Source organism: Phyllostomus discolor, chromosome 5 (genome assembly GCF_004126475.2).
Source record: "Phyllostomus discolor isolate MPI-MPIP mPhyDis1 chromosome 5, mPhyDis1.pri.v3, whole genome shotgun sequence".
Classification (NCBI taxonomy): domain Eukaryota; kingdom Metazoa; phylum Chordata; class Mammalia; order Chiroptera; family Phyllostomidae; genus Phyllostomus; species Phyllostomus discolor.
Window position 1 is genome coordinate 171,513,970 of NC_040907.2, and position 14,554 is coordinate 171,528,523.

Below are 14,554 nucleotides of genomic sequence, written 5' to 3' on the forward strand. Positions count from 1 at the left end.
CAGCACAGGCCAGCTCCACCCACTTGTCAGTGCTACTGGGAAGGCCCTGCCTCTGGTTTCCTGGCTGAAATGTCCTCCTCGACAGACGGCGTGCCGGCCATCACGGGGCACCGGCTGCAGCCCTGCTGTCTCCGAACGAAGCTCATTGAAAAGGCAGCAGCGAGAGCCTTGCGTCAAACTCCACCTGGCTTGGGGAGGGTGACGTCCTGTGCGGCAGCACCGGCCACCAGGAGAGTGTCGTGGGGCTCAGCTGAGCGGCAGGGGGCGACACCCGGGGGCTGGCTCCCGGGTCTCCAGCTGTACCTCAGCACCTTTGGTCTTGGGTTTTTCTCTGTCAAAGGGACGCTGCTCAGACTTGCTCCTTGAGTGCCTGGCCGGAGCTCGGAGGAGAGGCCGCTGCACTGGGGGACATTTCTCAATGTCACCCAAGATGAGGAGGACAGAGGGTTCAGGCGCAGCCGTGATAAGGAGCGTCTTCGGGGGTAGACAGGCCTGTGTCCCCACCTCGGCCGTGGGACTCTGGGCAGGTTACTCAACGTCCCCCAGCCTCTGGTCCTTTGTAAGTGTGGAAAGGACAATGCTGACCTCAGAGTCCCGTAAGGGCTGGGTGGGATAATGCGCGTGAAATGCCACGTGTGGCACCGGCACGTAAAGAACCTCTAGGCAGACAGAGGCTGCTGCCGCTGCCACGGGGCGCACGCCCTTTCTGAAGAGGAGGGTGTCTTTCCGGTGAGAGTTTTAAAAGGCAAGAAGCGTCCCACCTCTTGGCCCTGGGGCACAGAGGCTGGCCTTTACCGAGTCCTTTGAGTGGACAGGGACGGGCTTGCCCATTTGGCACTCTGCTGCAGAAGCGACCTCAGTTAAGGAAAGCGTCACAGGCTACACACTGGCAAACTCAGCCCCCCCGCCAAAGCAGCCTGGGGGGTCTCCAAAAAGACCGGGAGGGGACAACGGAGAATTCAGGAATGGAGAGCGACCTCAGGCCGTGTCAGACCCAGGTGGGGCCCCCCCTGGGTTTCCTGCTCCCGGGGGTCTACACACCCACAGCCACGACCACCCTGTCCTCCTTGGGAAGCTCCGCCCACCCTGGCATCCCACCGCCCCCCACTCCCCAGAACTCGGCCCCCTCCCCTCACATGTGCTCTCCCCACCAACCTGCTTGCCGGACGGGGCCGCTGTCCGTGCTCCCACCGAAGCCGAACTTGTCGCAGAAGGGGGGTGCCCAGTGGGCCTCGCAATGGCAGTTCTTCCTGTTGTTGCACACCTTTCCGGGCAGCCGGGGGGGGGGGGAGGGCATGACAGGGAAGCAGAGTTAGGGTGCCTCGTCCCCCGGGGCAGGGGCGCCATGGCCCAGCGAAGGCCCTGAGCCAGAGCCCCCCCCCCCCAGCACCCACAGAGCCAGACTCAGTAGATGTCACCGCGAGAACAAGCCCCAAGCGCCAACGACACCGGAGACCGGGGCCTGGGGCTGCCGGTGTCACCTGCACGTGTCACTTCGCCTGCCTGTTGGCAGCTGTCCAGGGAGTCGTGACGACAGATAGGGCATCTCCATTCCCCTGCCCCACTGCTCCTCAACCCCCGAGTCCCTCTTCTTAAATCCAGGACCACCCTCCGCACCCCCCGTCTGGCCGACATGAGAGGCCTTCTCGGCGGTGAGGAGGGACCCTGCGTCGGGATGTGGCGTCTGAACCCTCGGGTGTCGCAGGCCCGACAACCTCTGGGCACCTCGGACAGGAGGCTGGGTGGCCGGGGTCCCAGAGCAGCCCCTGGTGGGGCCCTGGGGACACTCCCACAGGGCCTGCCCCCCCATCTCCTGCTCAGAATGCCCCGCTTCCTCCCCACAGAGCCTCTGGCAGCTGTTTCCCAGGGCTACAGTCCCACGCGGTGGGCACAGCCAGTGAGGACCACTGTCCCCCTGGAACAAGAAGATGGCTCTCCTGTGACAGGGGAGACGACCCCAGAAAGCAGGCGGAGGCCCTGAACAGGGAGCTTAAGGTGGAGGCCAGAGCCCTCCCTGGATGGGCCAGTTCCAGCACCCCTGGTTACCACGGCGACAGCTGGTGGCTGCTCCCGAGCCCGGGTCCCTGTTGGACCTGCTGTTGTGACCTGTGTTTACTGAACTGCTACCTGCTGCTGTGACCTGTGTTTACTGAACTGCTACGTGGGCTGTTCGAAGAGGAGCCGGAGGACGAGGGTGTTGTTCCTCTGAAAACGAGGTCGTGTGCTCTGGGAACGCTGGGAAAACCCAGCCCCTAAAGGGAACCGTGACAGATTTGGAGTGGGCGGGGCACCTGCAGGGCGACAGCGAGAGCTGCGGGAGACAGGCTGGCTTCTGCACATGGGCTGCTCCCGTGGCCACGTCCCCCTTCCACTTGGGGAAACAGGCTGCCCGGGGCCAGAGCACGCTGCTATGTTTCAAGGCAAAATACAGTGTTTGGGGTGTAGGTCTCACTTGTGGTGTCTGCCTGCTGTCACTGACTTGTTTTTTTTTTTTAAATCCATCAACCGCCTGCCCCGGTGCTTCGAGGAAGGCCGTACGTCAGGACAGCCTGCGGGAAGAGGGAGCCGCTGCTGCTCTGGGCGGGAGCTGAGAGCACTAGTGACCGGTGGCCTGGCCTGTGCGGAGTCAGAGCGTCCGGCCCGTTTCCTCGGAGACGCTGCTGGCGTCCCACCGGGGCCCCAGGCCGGGGCTGCCCACACGGCTCCGTGTGGCTCTGTGCCCTTCGCAGCTGGTGGCGGAGAGAGACTGCAGCCCCTGCACCCCCCTGCAGGGGCTGCTGGGGGGCCTGGCTCACCCGGGAAGGGCTGTGGTCACGTGACATGCTGCCAAGTCCAGCAGCGGCCCCACCCACCCGGCGGACGTGGGCCTTTCCTCTCCGGTGTGCAGATGGGACCCCCCAGGAGTGCTGGGAAGGGAGGGGTCTGTGGCCCAGCGCTGCTGCTAGCCGGTCAAGCCACCTCGGACGTGTCCCAGCCCCCGCGTGAGCCTGGGCTCCCTCGTCCATCAAGTCCCGAGGCTGCACGAGGCTGCACGAGGCCATCTCTTCCCGCAGTCAGAAAGGAATCCAGGGCCCAGTGCAGACATAAAGGGACCCGTTCCCCACTGACGGCCCCTCACGAGGGGGGTGGCACTGTCATCCTCTGCGGTGACAGTAACTTTCTGAAAACCCCAGAATTCTATGTTAGAATCCTGGGTGAGTGTCTGCAAGTTCTAAAAATAGGATTTGGAGAATGATTTCTGTAGAAAAGGTTTCAGAGAAACAAATGAACCACTGGCGTGGCAAATCAAGATGAACGTAGTTTCGTTGGAAATAATTAAGCCCATCAGGAAAATAAATTACGTTTTAAACAATCAGAGTCTTCTTCTCCCCAAAAGAGTCTCTGAACTAAAATAACAGCCTTTGTTCGTCGAAACCCGTTGCCCGGGATTTCAAGCACATGTGGTCAGTATCCCGTCTCCTTTAATTCCTTGTGGAGTTTAATTCCTTCCGGAAGCATTTCAGTTCAGACACATTCTGAATCTTGGCTGTAAAGGGAACAGCGCTGTCTGAAATATTCTTGCAGAACTCTGCATGAAGGATGGGTTGCTTTTAAAATTACTTTGCAAATGACAAAGTCTTTTTTCCAAAAAAAAAAAAATCACAGAATGTTCATGTGCAAGTTAATTACTGCTCAATCTAATTTTTTTTTGTTAAATAAAAATCACATTTGTGATGCCACGTAAAGGTCGAAGGAAACTAAACGTCTTTAGAAGAACCTACGCAGGAGACCCTGCTCTGTCTTTAAAAAGTCACCGATCGGGGAGAGCTTGACACGCGAGCCAGGCGGCGCCTAGCGGGTGGCGGACCCGCGGGAGGAACTCACCCCTCTGCTGTGGCACTGCTTCGCACACTCGTGGACGCCGAACACGCTGATGTTTTGACACCGACGGTTGAGGCAAATCTGCGGGAGAAGGGAAACACAGCGCAAGCTGCAGTACCGCGGCGGGCACGCACGTGTGCGCACGCACATCTGCGGGTGTAAGACCAGAAATCGAAGGAAGTCCTGGGGGGAGGAGCTTCCAGCCGAGGTGGGCGGCGCCGCAGTGGGGCGTGTCCCCCGTGACGTAACGCGGGTCCCGCCTGACGCCCCACCCCCATACTCAGCCCGCTTCGATCGCTGGGGGCGCCATGGAGTTCTTCCTGGCCTTCTATGGGGTGTTAGTCGAACCAGAAATTATAACTGATTTTCCATGATCTGTGCTTAGAGCTGGCGATGACACCTGCGCCCCGCAGCACTGCCCCTCCGTTACAAGATGCAAGAGAGGGCGACATGGATCCTCCTTACCCCGGGGCCTGTGTGGGCGCAGAGACCCGGACAGCAGGGCCCGGGAATCGTGTACAGGAGACAGGGAAGGGTGGGGGCCTCTCCAAAATACTACTGGACGAGTGCGGTCACCGATGGCGTACACTGCCAACCGCAGTGCTCGGCGGAGGAACACAGTCGGTCCCCTTGAATTTATCAAGCCCTCGCGGAGGCAGCCCTTTGCCGGATGACACCGGGCGCGCTGAGAGCGTTTGCTTTCATTTCAAAGGGGGCGTCACCCGCTCCAGACTTTGGGGATCAGGCCCTCGACCTCCCGTAAGACGCTACAGATTAGCGGAGTCGATGGAGGAAAGTCTAATGTTCCCATTGCAGAAGCATTTTTAATCATGTGGAACCTTCCTAGGGGAAATTCACCACCCGGCCCAAACGGCCTGGGTCAGGCGCAATTCACGCAGCCCTAGGGGCCGGCGGCAACCTTGGCCAAGGGGACTGCCACATTCCAGCTGATGAAAGAAATGGTCTGAGACCGCAGGGACACGCTGGAGCCTGCTCTCCTCCAAACCTGCAGACAAGGTGACAGAGGCTTTCGAGGAACGCCATGTGCTGCAGAAGCCAAGGCCAAGGCCCACGGAACATGGCGCGTGGAGGAAAAAACCTCATTACTAAACGGATTCCGGGAACCTCAGCGCTCGGGTGCACCTGCCCCGGCTGTTCCGACTACGGCTTTAGAAACGGGTGCCGTTCGAACGCCAGGGCCTGACTGTGGGTGGGCTGGCGTGTGTGGCGAAGGAGACAGCCGGCGTGTATGACACATGACACGCGTCACTCGAGCTCCTTGAGGACCGTTTGCAGCTCAGGGTGTAGGAGGGACGGGGGTGAGGAGGGGGCGTTTCTGGCAGGAACTCTGCCGAAGGAGCTGCGTGGGCGTCCGTCTCCTCTGGCCTCCCTGGCGTGAGCGATCTCATAATTGTTTTGAAAACAGGGTCCTCAGAAAGCACGCGGGGCTGACTCACCTTCGCTCCTGCCATCATTTGGTCTGATGAAGAAGGACGGCGAGAAACATGAATGTGGCAGACGGTGAAAAATCTCTATTTCTTTTTTTAAATTTGGATTTTATTTCTAAACCCTAAAATATCTGTCTACCTTTCTCCCTGGTCTCCAAAGAACTCTCTTTCGGCCTTAGGGGAATCCCACCTCTTCCTCTTCCTCTTCCTTCTCCTCCCTTCCCCTCCCCTTACCCCTCCCTTCCTCGCCTATCTTCTCCTGGCGGGGTGGGGGAACGTCTCTGAAAATACATCTGACTTCCCAGTGCAACCCCCGCCCCCTCCGGTGAGAACAAGACCCCAAGAACTCTGCCAGAATCCGAGGCCACGTTTCCAAAAACAATACAACAAGGGGCCGAGTTTCCTCCCAAAGGAACCTCCCGGCTGCAAACCCTCACGGCACCCAGAGTACAGAAATGACTTATTAACACTGAAGGACTGAGGAGGCAGGTCGATTCCCCCAAGTCTGCATCTCAACGGTCGGCCCGGGGTCTAACATGTATCGATGTTTCCTTCCAGGAGCAAAGAACTGGATCCAGGAGAGGGAAGGGACTCACAGGGAAACAAACCGACCTCGTCACTCAGCCCTTGTGAGATGAGACGTTTCTGGGCGGGCCTCGCCCCGGACTTACGCTAATGACGCAAGTGAGCATCACACTTTGGGCCTTACTTTCCCGTCTGCGCACTTGGTGCCGGCAAGCACGAGCCCGGGGTCCGGCACGTCATCGCCCAGGTACACGTGGGTCCCGCGGCACATGATCCGGCCTCCCTCCTGCAGCGGGATGTTCGTTTCTATGGAAACCGCATTGGTGCCGATGACCGGCCGGCTGGCACCTCCTTGACACTGGATTTTCCCACACTTGGCGTCTCTGGAAGGGCGAGAACAGACAGTCCCCCGACAGGAGGGGGAGCTGGGACCAGCTGTCTGCCACGTGGGACACTCAGAGTGACGGCGGTGGGTGAGGACGCGGGACCCTACCTCGTCTCACACTTGGCGAAGGAACTCCTGGAATCTTTGCCGCAGTTGCCGTACGGGTCGCCTGCAGAGTTGACTCTCTCGAAGCAGATGCCGGGGGCAGGTTTAGCGCCTGGAATGAGAGCAAGGCAGCACGGTCACCGCCTGCCAGTGGCTTTGGTGTTTTCCTGCGAATGGCACTGGGTGGTGGGTTCCGTCCGGGAGGAAGTGTTCTGTGCCCAGAGGACTGGCACCCGGTGTCCCGGCTGACTGCCGACAGGGGCTGGCTGGTGGCAGCCCAGCCTCCTCTCCTGGCTCAGCTCCTGGCCAAGCACGCGTTTCACAGCTCAGGGGACAAGGCCCGGCTGGGGGGCTGGACCCAACGCGGACAGAAAGGGGGTGGCTGGCTAGAAAAGGGGGTGGCTGGTTCTCCCCCACCACATCCCACACGGTTCTGGTGGGAAAACGCACGCTCTAGCAGGTTCCAAAGAGCAATGATGATTGCCGTGGGCAAGCAGAGAGAGAGAGAGAGAGAGCAAATGAGAGCGCGGCCACCTCACCCCAAATTTTCAGTCCCCTGAGGCTCCCTGTATTTGCAGGACGGACTCCTGGGAGGCCACGGAGATGCAAAACCCGACAGCCGTTTTGCCCCACGTGGCAGTGCCCACAGACAGGGACACGGGAGGGACGCAGGGAGCTCCGGAAACGGCCACTCTGAGCCCATCTGTGGGCCAGTGACGGAGAGCGCAATCGGGTCTGTGACGCTGAGGCTTTGGAGGACCCGAGAGTCCCACGAGCGGGGCTATCAGCTGGAGACCATGTGGGAAATTCAGGAAAATGTCCCAGGGTCATCGGCGCACACCGTGCCCTGTGGTGTGACCTGGGCCCTGGCCTCTCTCCCACATGTGTCTGGCCGCTTCCTGACACATCACGTCCGATGGCCCGGATGCCGCTCCCGGCTCTGGGGAGGGAGGCTCCTCTCACCTTCCCAGGGGACCGCTGACTCTTTAACACAGCGACCTACGGAAGGGCAAGGCCCCCTCCTCCCAAGAAACAGGAGGTGCTCTCACTGCTAAAAACCCCCGTCTTCCCCAGCCCGTACCCGACTCCTCTTCACCAGCCACCAGCGGATACCATCGGCATCTCGTGGAAACAAAGAAGCAGACAAATCGGACCAAACCGAGCCCTTGCAGCAGCCGAGGTCAGGAATGTGCTCAGCCGCTGACGCCCGCCACCCCGGTCTCTAGTGCATGTCAGAGAGGCCCCCATCTCCTCTCTACAGCGTCGCCTCGGACCGGACGCATTCTGTGGACAGAGGTGAGGCCGCAGCCCCTTGGCCACACAACCCTGTCACTGTGCCCTCTGCACGCCGTGTGGCTTCGGCACCGACCTGCTCGGCTCCCCACTCTGGTGGGCCCGTTCCCCCCACACTCAGCCGTCTCGTTCTTCCCCGTCTACTTCCTGGAAGGGGCTGGGCGGGGCGGGGAGGGTGAGCCTCCATGCGGAGCCTGCACTTTGTGCTGAAATGAATCCTGTTTGATGGCGTTGGGACCAAAGTGCCCGGGCTCCATCGATCAAGGCAGCCGGAAAAAACTGGTCGAGAACACCAGTAGCTCAACGGTCGTTCGTGCATTTGCGAGGACCCCGTGCGTCTACCTACTGCTTGTCTGTCTGGCTTTGTCTCCCCTCCCTCCCTCCCTCCCTCCCTCCCTCCCGTCCTCTGGTCGCACTGCAGACTGCCATCACACACACACACGCTCTTCCGGCATGTACTGTCCGCCGGGCTGGGAATAATACAATAGTGACCAATTTGGACACACATCCTGCTGGCGTTAGAATTGCAAGAAGAAACAGAAAACACACGGGTGGACATGTTCCTCTGCGGCGGAGGGTGGGGAGTGCCTCGAAGGAAGAACTCCGGAGTCGGGGGTCCCGGCCGCTGCTTTGCACAGGCTGTCAGGGAAACCCCTCGGGGACCGACAGCGTTCCTCGGCCGCTCTGCAACTGCTGCTGTTTTCACTGGGGGGGGGGGGGGGCGGTGGTGAGTGGGGGGGGGAGAGGATGGAGCAGAGCCCTGTTTACAAAGCTCGGTCTCCCCCGGGGGCCTGGCGCTCTCTACCCTGGAGTCTCCAGGCTGGGACGGGGGATCTTACACGAATGTTTGAGGGCCGAGGGGTGTGAAATGCACAGGACGCCCTTTAGAAACGTGTGCACGTAAGCAGTCGTGTGACTCGATCCTGGTTGCTACACGGTCCGGCAGCGCCAGCTCCGGTTCCAGGCGGCAGGACTGCGCCGGGCGGGCTTCTGGGCCACCCCCTGGGGCCAGCGAGCTCCCAGCGGGAGGCGGGGCACTGCTCAGCACGGCCTCCCCGGGCCCCCTCCCAGGAGACAGAGGCTGCGCAGTGGGGAGGGTGTCTGCTGGTCGCTCGGAGCCTCGGGAGCTTGTGACGATGAACCGTAGCCTAGGAGACACGGGGTTGTCCCAGCGTTCATCTCATCGGACATTTCTCCCGTGTCCCCCTTTCTAGGAACAAACCCCTTTTCTTATGGGAAACCCATTCGATGTGGCTTGGGTGGGGCTCCCTCTCCCTCCCCGGTGCCAGAAGGATGAGCGTGAGATTCAAGTCTGGGCCCCCAGAGCACTCCACGCCGCAGTGTCCCGGGGTGGGGTCAGCGCCGGCACAGGGCTGTAGGCTGGCCATTGGGGTCGTCACTGCCGGAGCCAGCCGGGGGAGGCTGTGCCCTCCACACTCCATCCTTCAGGGCCTTTCTCCCCCTCACCGGCTTCCCCGGAGGCCAAGGCCACAGCCTCCCTCCTCTCGTCCCTCCTGTGGGCTGTCCCCTCCTCATCCGGATGCTTGCTTTTGCCTCCTGTGACGTCTGGAGGACAGGGGTGGTCCTCCGGCCAGCGCAGAGTCAGTGTGAGCCAGGGATGAGTGACTGAAAAGCCACTGGAAAAGCCACCGTCCTCCCCAGGGGAAGCCACCTGTGACTTCTGGTTTATGTCCATAAAGCATCCTGGTTTATGTTGTCTGTGACTCCGGATTTCCCCGTAGTTGTTCACGTCAACGATCGCCCTGATGACGAGGAAAGAAGATACAAGGTCACGACAAAGCAGACGGTTTTTACTTACTGCAGAGAGCAACGGTCGTTCCCTGCGAGCTGATGCAAAGTGAGAAACCTCTCCAGCAGGAAATCCTCTTTCCTGGGGCTCAGTGCCCATCCTGGGAGTGGAGGCAGCTCTGCGTGAAAGACAACATCAGCACAGGAAACGGACGTGAAGACGCAGACCCAGAGACAAACTCTCGAGTGCCCACGTGTTCAGAATCTGCTGATGCCAGTGAGGACAGTGGTGCGGCCCCTGCAGGGTCCTTCCTGTGGCCTCGGAGCGTTAGGGGCGGCCTGGCAGTTACCTTAGTTGGTGTCATCAACAGTCCATCGTTGATGAGGCGCAGGCCTCACCTTGCCTCTGCAGGGAGTGGTGGATGCTCAGGTGAGGCCCCCGCCCCGCACTGGGCGTGGCCAGTCACCGCTGCTGCCTGGACCGGGCCCTGCTGGGGCTCCAGGTGGCTCAGGCGGCGTCCCAGGTGAGCTCCTGGGAAGAGGACTCGAGGTCCTGGTGGAGCGGGTCCTTCTGCACGTTGTCCAGGCGCAGGCAGAAGCTACTTGAGGTTAAATCACAGGGATGGGCGCATCCTGACCGTGCAGCGCGTGATACGGACCTGCGCGTGTGTCTGACCGCACCCTGCACCCCATCCTCCCCCGGCACTGGGTGTCCTCGCACACTTCCAGCACCCTGCGGGGGTTGGGGTGTGCCGGAACCCACCACGCCAGGATGGCGAGTTTGAAACGGAAGTGTGTTTCGACCCGATGGTCCAGCGACCCCATCTGCTGACGCCGCTTATTCGGGGGATATGGCCTGCACAGAGACGGTCACGTGCACGCTGAGGGCCGAGAGGGTGCGTCTCACGAGGCAGAGTCCGTGCTCTGTCTGGACGGTGCTGATTGGTGTTTGGACAGTGGTACTCGAGACTCTTTTCTGATTGCTTGGACGCACTCTGGAGCAGGAGGACAGGACCGTGAATCCGTGCGGGCGCTGGCCGCTGGCTGCGAACCTGCTCCTTGCACCTGCCTGGGAACTCTGCTCCCTCTTCCAGCTGGGGGGTGGGAACAAAGCCACACAGTCTCGTTACCTTGGTTACCCCCCAAGGAGGCGGAGCAGCAAGCTCAACACCCGTTTTCTTTAAAGATCAAACTTCCTGTAAAAGGAATATGCACGATACACTAAGCTCGAAGAGAAGGAATGTAAATGACTTCCGTCCATGCCTAAGCTGATACGAGGCTTTAGCTCTTTTTCTGGAGTTCTTGTTCTGTTTTTTTTTTTTTTATTTGGGCCGTATTTCTTTGTCTCCTCGTTTTGGCAGCCTCTCTGTGTTTGTTTCCACGTATCAGGTAGAGCTTCTTTGACTCCCTGTCTTAGCGGCGTGGCCTACTGTGGACAAGTGCACCTGTAGATGGGGTGGGGCAGAGTCCTAAGGAACTGGCAGGGCAGCCTGTGCGGACCAGGTTGATGGGGTCTCAGGTACGGTGTGGCTGCTCTGGGACTGTGTCGGGGAGGGCTCGGAAAGGGGACAGGGCCACTGCCTGGCCTCTGGAGGTCTGTCTGGGAGGAAGCCGTACCCTGGCACCGGCCCTGATGTCAGACACTTCAGTTTCTCCCACTTTCGCCGCCGGTGCCGCCCCAGGTGCTGGAGCCCAGAGGGAGCGAGTCTGTGTTTAAGTCCCAAGTCCCCTGTGGGCCCTTTAAGAGGAGACCCCCGAGAATCCCGCAGTCTCTTCTGCTGCCCCCACCCCCACAGATGTGTGCAGCCAGGAGTTATGGGGACTCATCTTCCTGGGGCTGGAACCCGGGGCTTGGTGGTACGGTGTGGGGCTGGGACCCCTCGATCTTGGGGCATGCCTCCTGATTTTTATCTACCACACGTGGGTGCGGGACCACCTGTTCTGTGCTTCTGCCCCTCCTGCCTGTCTGGATGAATGCGTCTTCTTTAATTCCTTGATTGTGGGACTTCCATGCAGCCCGATTTTCCGATGCTTGTGGGCGATACTTGGTTGGTAGTCCAGCTGTCATTTTCGCTCGGGTGGTGCAAGGAGGCGAGCCGTGTTTACCTGCGTCCCCATCTTGAGCGGAAGTCTCAAAAAATGACACGTTTTCTTTCTGCCACTATATTGCATCAATGTACAGCCTTTGAATTCTTAATGCTGGAATACTCCGATGTTCTGCCATTATCAAAAGATGAAATTTAACTTTCAGAGGGAATGTTGACACCCTACTGTATTTTATAATCATCCGGGAAGGGATAGGTTTTAATGACCAGCTTTAGCTTCAGAGCGATGGAACTGATATTTATAATCATAGTTTGGAAGTTCCCAATGTCATCGTGTCTTTGAGAGAGACATGATGACATCTTGAATTAGACGCACACTCGGCTTGATTGAATCTTCCCTTAAAATGACTCCATTATGCAAATGAGCTTCTCTAGCTCAGTCAAATCAGCCCCTCCCCCCCCGTCACCGATCCCGCTAACCCCCATCACTAACACGCACAGGCTCGCGCATCCTGGCAACAGCCGAGTGCTGTCCCAACCTGTCTGCGTTTCTCTCTCTCTTCCTCTTCTCCAACTTGGCCTTGCACTCATCAGAAAACGAAGTCCCAATGAACAAATCGTTTCTTTCTCAAACAGAGGGACAACAGGGACACTTTTCTGACTCCTAAACAATGACACTTGGAAGAACTGGTTTCCATCTGTAGCCGTCATAGCTGAAGAGGATGAGCAGAAGTACTGCCCCAGGTGTCTCGTAACAAACCCAACTCATTTAAACCGGTCTTGCAGCCCCGGCTGGGTAGCTCGGTTGGTTAGAGCATCGTCCCGATACACCAAGGTGGTGGGTTCCATCCTTGGTCAGGCAGGGCACATGCAAAAATCAACCAATGAATGCAGCAATAAGTGGAACAATGACAACTGATGTTTCTCTTTCTCTCTCTCAAATCGATTTAAAAAAATCAACCAGCCTTGCTGATAAACACTATTTTTCCACCATAAAAGACTGCCTGGCTAGCTCCCACGGCAGGCTGAGCGGCACCAGACCCGGGGCGGGAGGGGAGAGGGAAGGCGAGTGCGTCCCAGGCCCGCTCCGACACAGACGGTGCGCGGCTGGCCACACGTGGTCATCCGTGCGCTGTACGTGCACGCGGGGCTTCCAGTGACCATGCTAGCAGCTCGGATAAGCGGCGTTGGCAACGGCCACCATTCTGCCCGAGGAAAACGCCCCCTCGGTGTTGCGGAAGGAACGGAGGTCGGGTCGCGCTGGCGGAACGTCTCTGCGGCCGATAAGACTGAGCTGGACGAGGTCAGCTCACTGCTCGTCACCGCCTGAAGACGTGTGTGTTCGACCTCAGGACACAAAGCCTTGAGATACAAGATTTATGGGAGACAAATCAGTGAGGGGAAACAAAAATGAAACTCCTGGCCAATAAGATCAACATCAACAATAACAATTTGAGCCCTAGCTGGCGTAGCTCAGTGGATTGAGCACGGGCTGGGAACCAAAGTGTCCCAGGTTTGATTCCCGGTCAGGGCACGTGCCTGGGTTGCAGGCCATGACCCCCAGTAACCACACATTGATGTTTCTCTCTCTCTTTCTCCCTCCCTTCCCTCCCTAAAAATAAATAAAAAAGTTTTTAAAAAAAGTAAACCAATAAAATCTTAAAAAAAACAATAACAATTTGAAAAACAAACAAACAAAATAACCCCAGAAACTCCAAAGATATTCCGAAAGTGGGTGACTTTGCCAGCTAGGAGGGGCAGGCATGTGTTTTGAATTTTTCTCCTTTTATTGGAGGGAGATCTGGAAGCAAGACTATGTTACTGAAGTGTCACGCCGGGTGGAGACACGCCCCCTCCACAAGGGTTCGCTGCGGGAAGGGCTTCGTCCGGCCAGTGCTCGGATGGCCGGGGCTGGGGGGCGGGCAGCGGGCTGACCTCCTGAGGGGAACCGGAGAGCCCTGGGCGTGGCAGAACTTGGCCGTGCGACCTGGGGGCAGACGGCCGGGCTGGTGCAGCGGGAACTCAAGGGCTCCTGGAGCCGAGAGGTTGCAAACGCGCCCCTGACCATAAGGTTCCCATTTCTGAGCCCTGGAAGCACATTCAAACCGACTGCTGTCACCCGGCGCTCTAGGGCTCTCGGCCGGCGCACCCAGCTGGCACGGGGCCCGGCAGAGGACACCCCCTCCGCCCCCGGCAAGGGCACAGGGACTGTGGGAAGTCCGTCACCCTAGCGGCGGACTCAGGGCCCTGGAGTCAGCACCCTGTAACGGCAGGGCAGCGTGAGCATCGCACAGATGAGGGGGCGGGGGTGACGGTGCAGCCATGGCTCTCCGAGCCGCAGCCCGAGCTCCCGACAAGCAGAACCGCCGGCATTTCGTGGCACGGCCCCGTGGTTCCACCCCCCGCCCCCTCATGGCCTCACTATAGCCCTGGGCCTCGAGGGTCCTGCTCACTCCTGACTGTGAGCTTCCTGCAAACATGGTCCCGTCTGATTTATACAGTGTCAGTGTCGCACGTACCGGGCACCGACCGGGCACCTAGCATCCGGTGAAGGTGACAGATTACACAAAAGACACACCAGGCTATGTCAGGGGACAGCAATACACCCAAGGGGGCGGCCTCTCGCTACCCCCATGGCTCGACGAGGCACAGCAAGGCTGAGGGGTCTGCGGAAGGTCCCCCTGCCAGGAAGAGGTCTGGGTGATGCCTGTGGGGCGGGGGGGGGGGGGGCGGCGCAGAAAACCGGCCCCCCGGTGAGGGCCCCGTGCCCATTCTGAGAGCCTGGCATGGCCGGAAGGACCCTGGAGATGTGGTGAAGGGAAGGCTCTTCCTGGGCGATCCGGGTGGGTCCCATGTAGCCACAGGGCCCTTCTGCGAGACAGGCAGGGGGGTCGGAGTCGGAGAAGGACATGTGACCACAGAAGCAGGGGTCAGAGAGCGACAGAAGCTTGGAGACGCTGTGCGGCTGGCCAGGGAGGAGGAAGGAAGAGACCAGTAGCCAGGGAGCCCCTGTGTGCTGGAGAGGGACCTGGGGTCGCCCCCCTCCGGATCCTCCCGGGGGGGGGGCCCGCCCCACCTGCATCTGACTTCAGGACTCTGACCCCCAGAACTAGAAGGTGGTGAGTTCATATTGTCGCAAGCCA

The 14,554-nt window shown here is 59.4% G+C and overlaps 1 protein-coding gene across 1 annotated transcript in view; it reads right to left on the reverse strand.

The window, feature by feature from the left end:
* Positions 1 to 14,554, reverse strand: part of ADAM12 (ADAM metallopeptidase domain 12) — a 230,999-nt gene that overhangs the window by 21,576 nt on the left and 194,869 nt on the right. Inside the window, exons 15-18 of the mRNA XM_036027533.1 lie at positions 6,328 to 6,436; positions 6,019 to 6,217; positions 3,865 to 3,942; positions 1,156 to 1,264 (exon numbers count right to left, since the gene is read on the reverse strand). Coding sequence (XP_035883426.1) covers positions 1,156 to 1,264; positions 3,865 to 3,942; positions 6,019 to 6,217; positions 6,328 to 6,436 — 495 coding nt within the window. The remainder of the gene's footprint in view (positions 1 to 1,155; positions 1,265 to 3,864; positions 3,943 to 6,018; positions 6,218 to 6,327; positions 6,437 to 14,554) is intronic.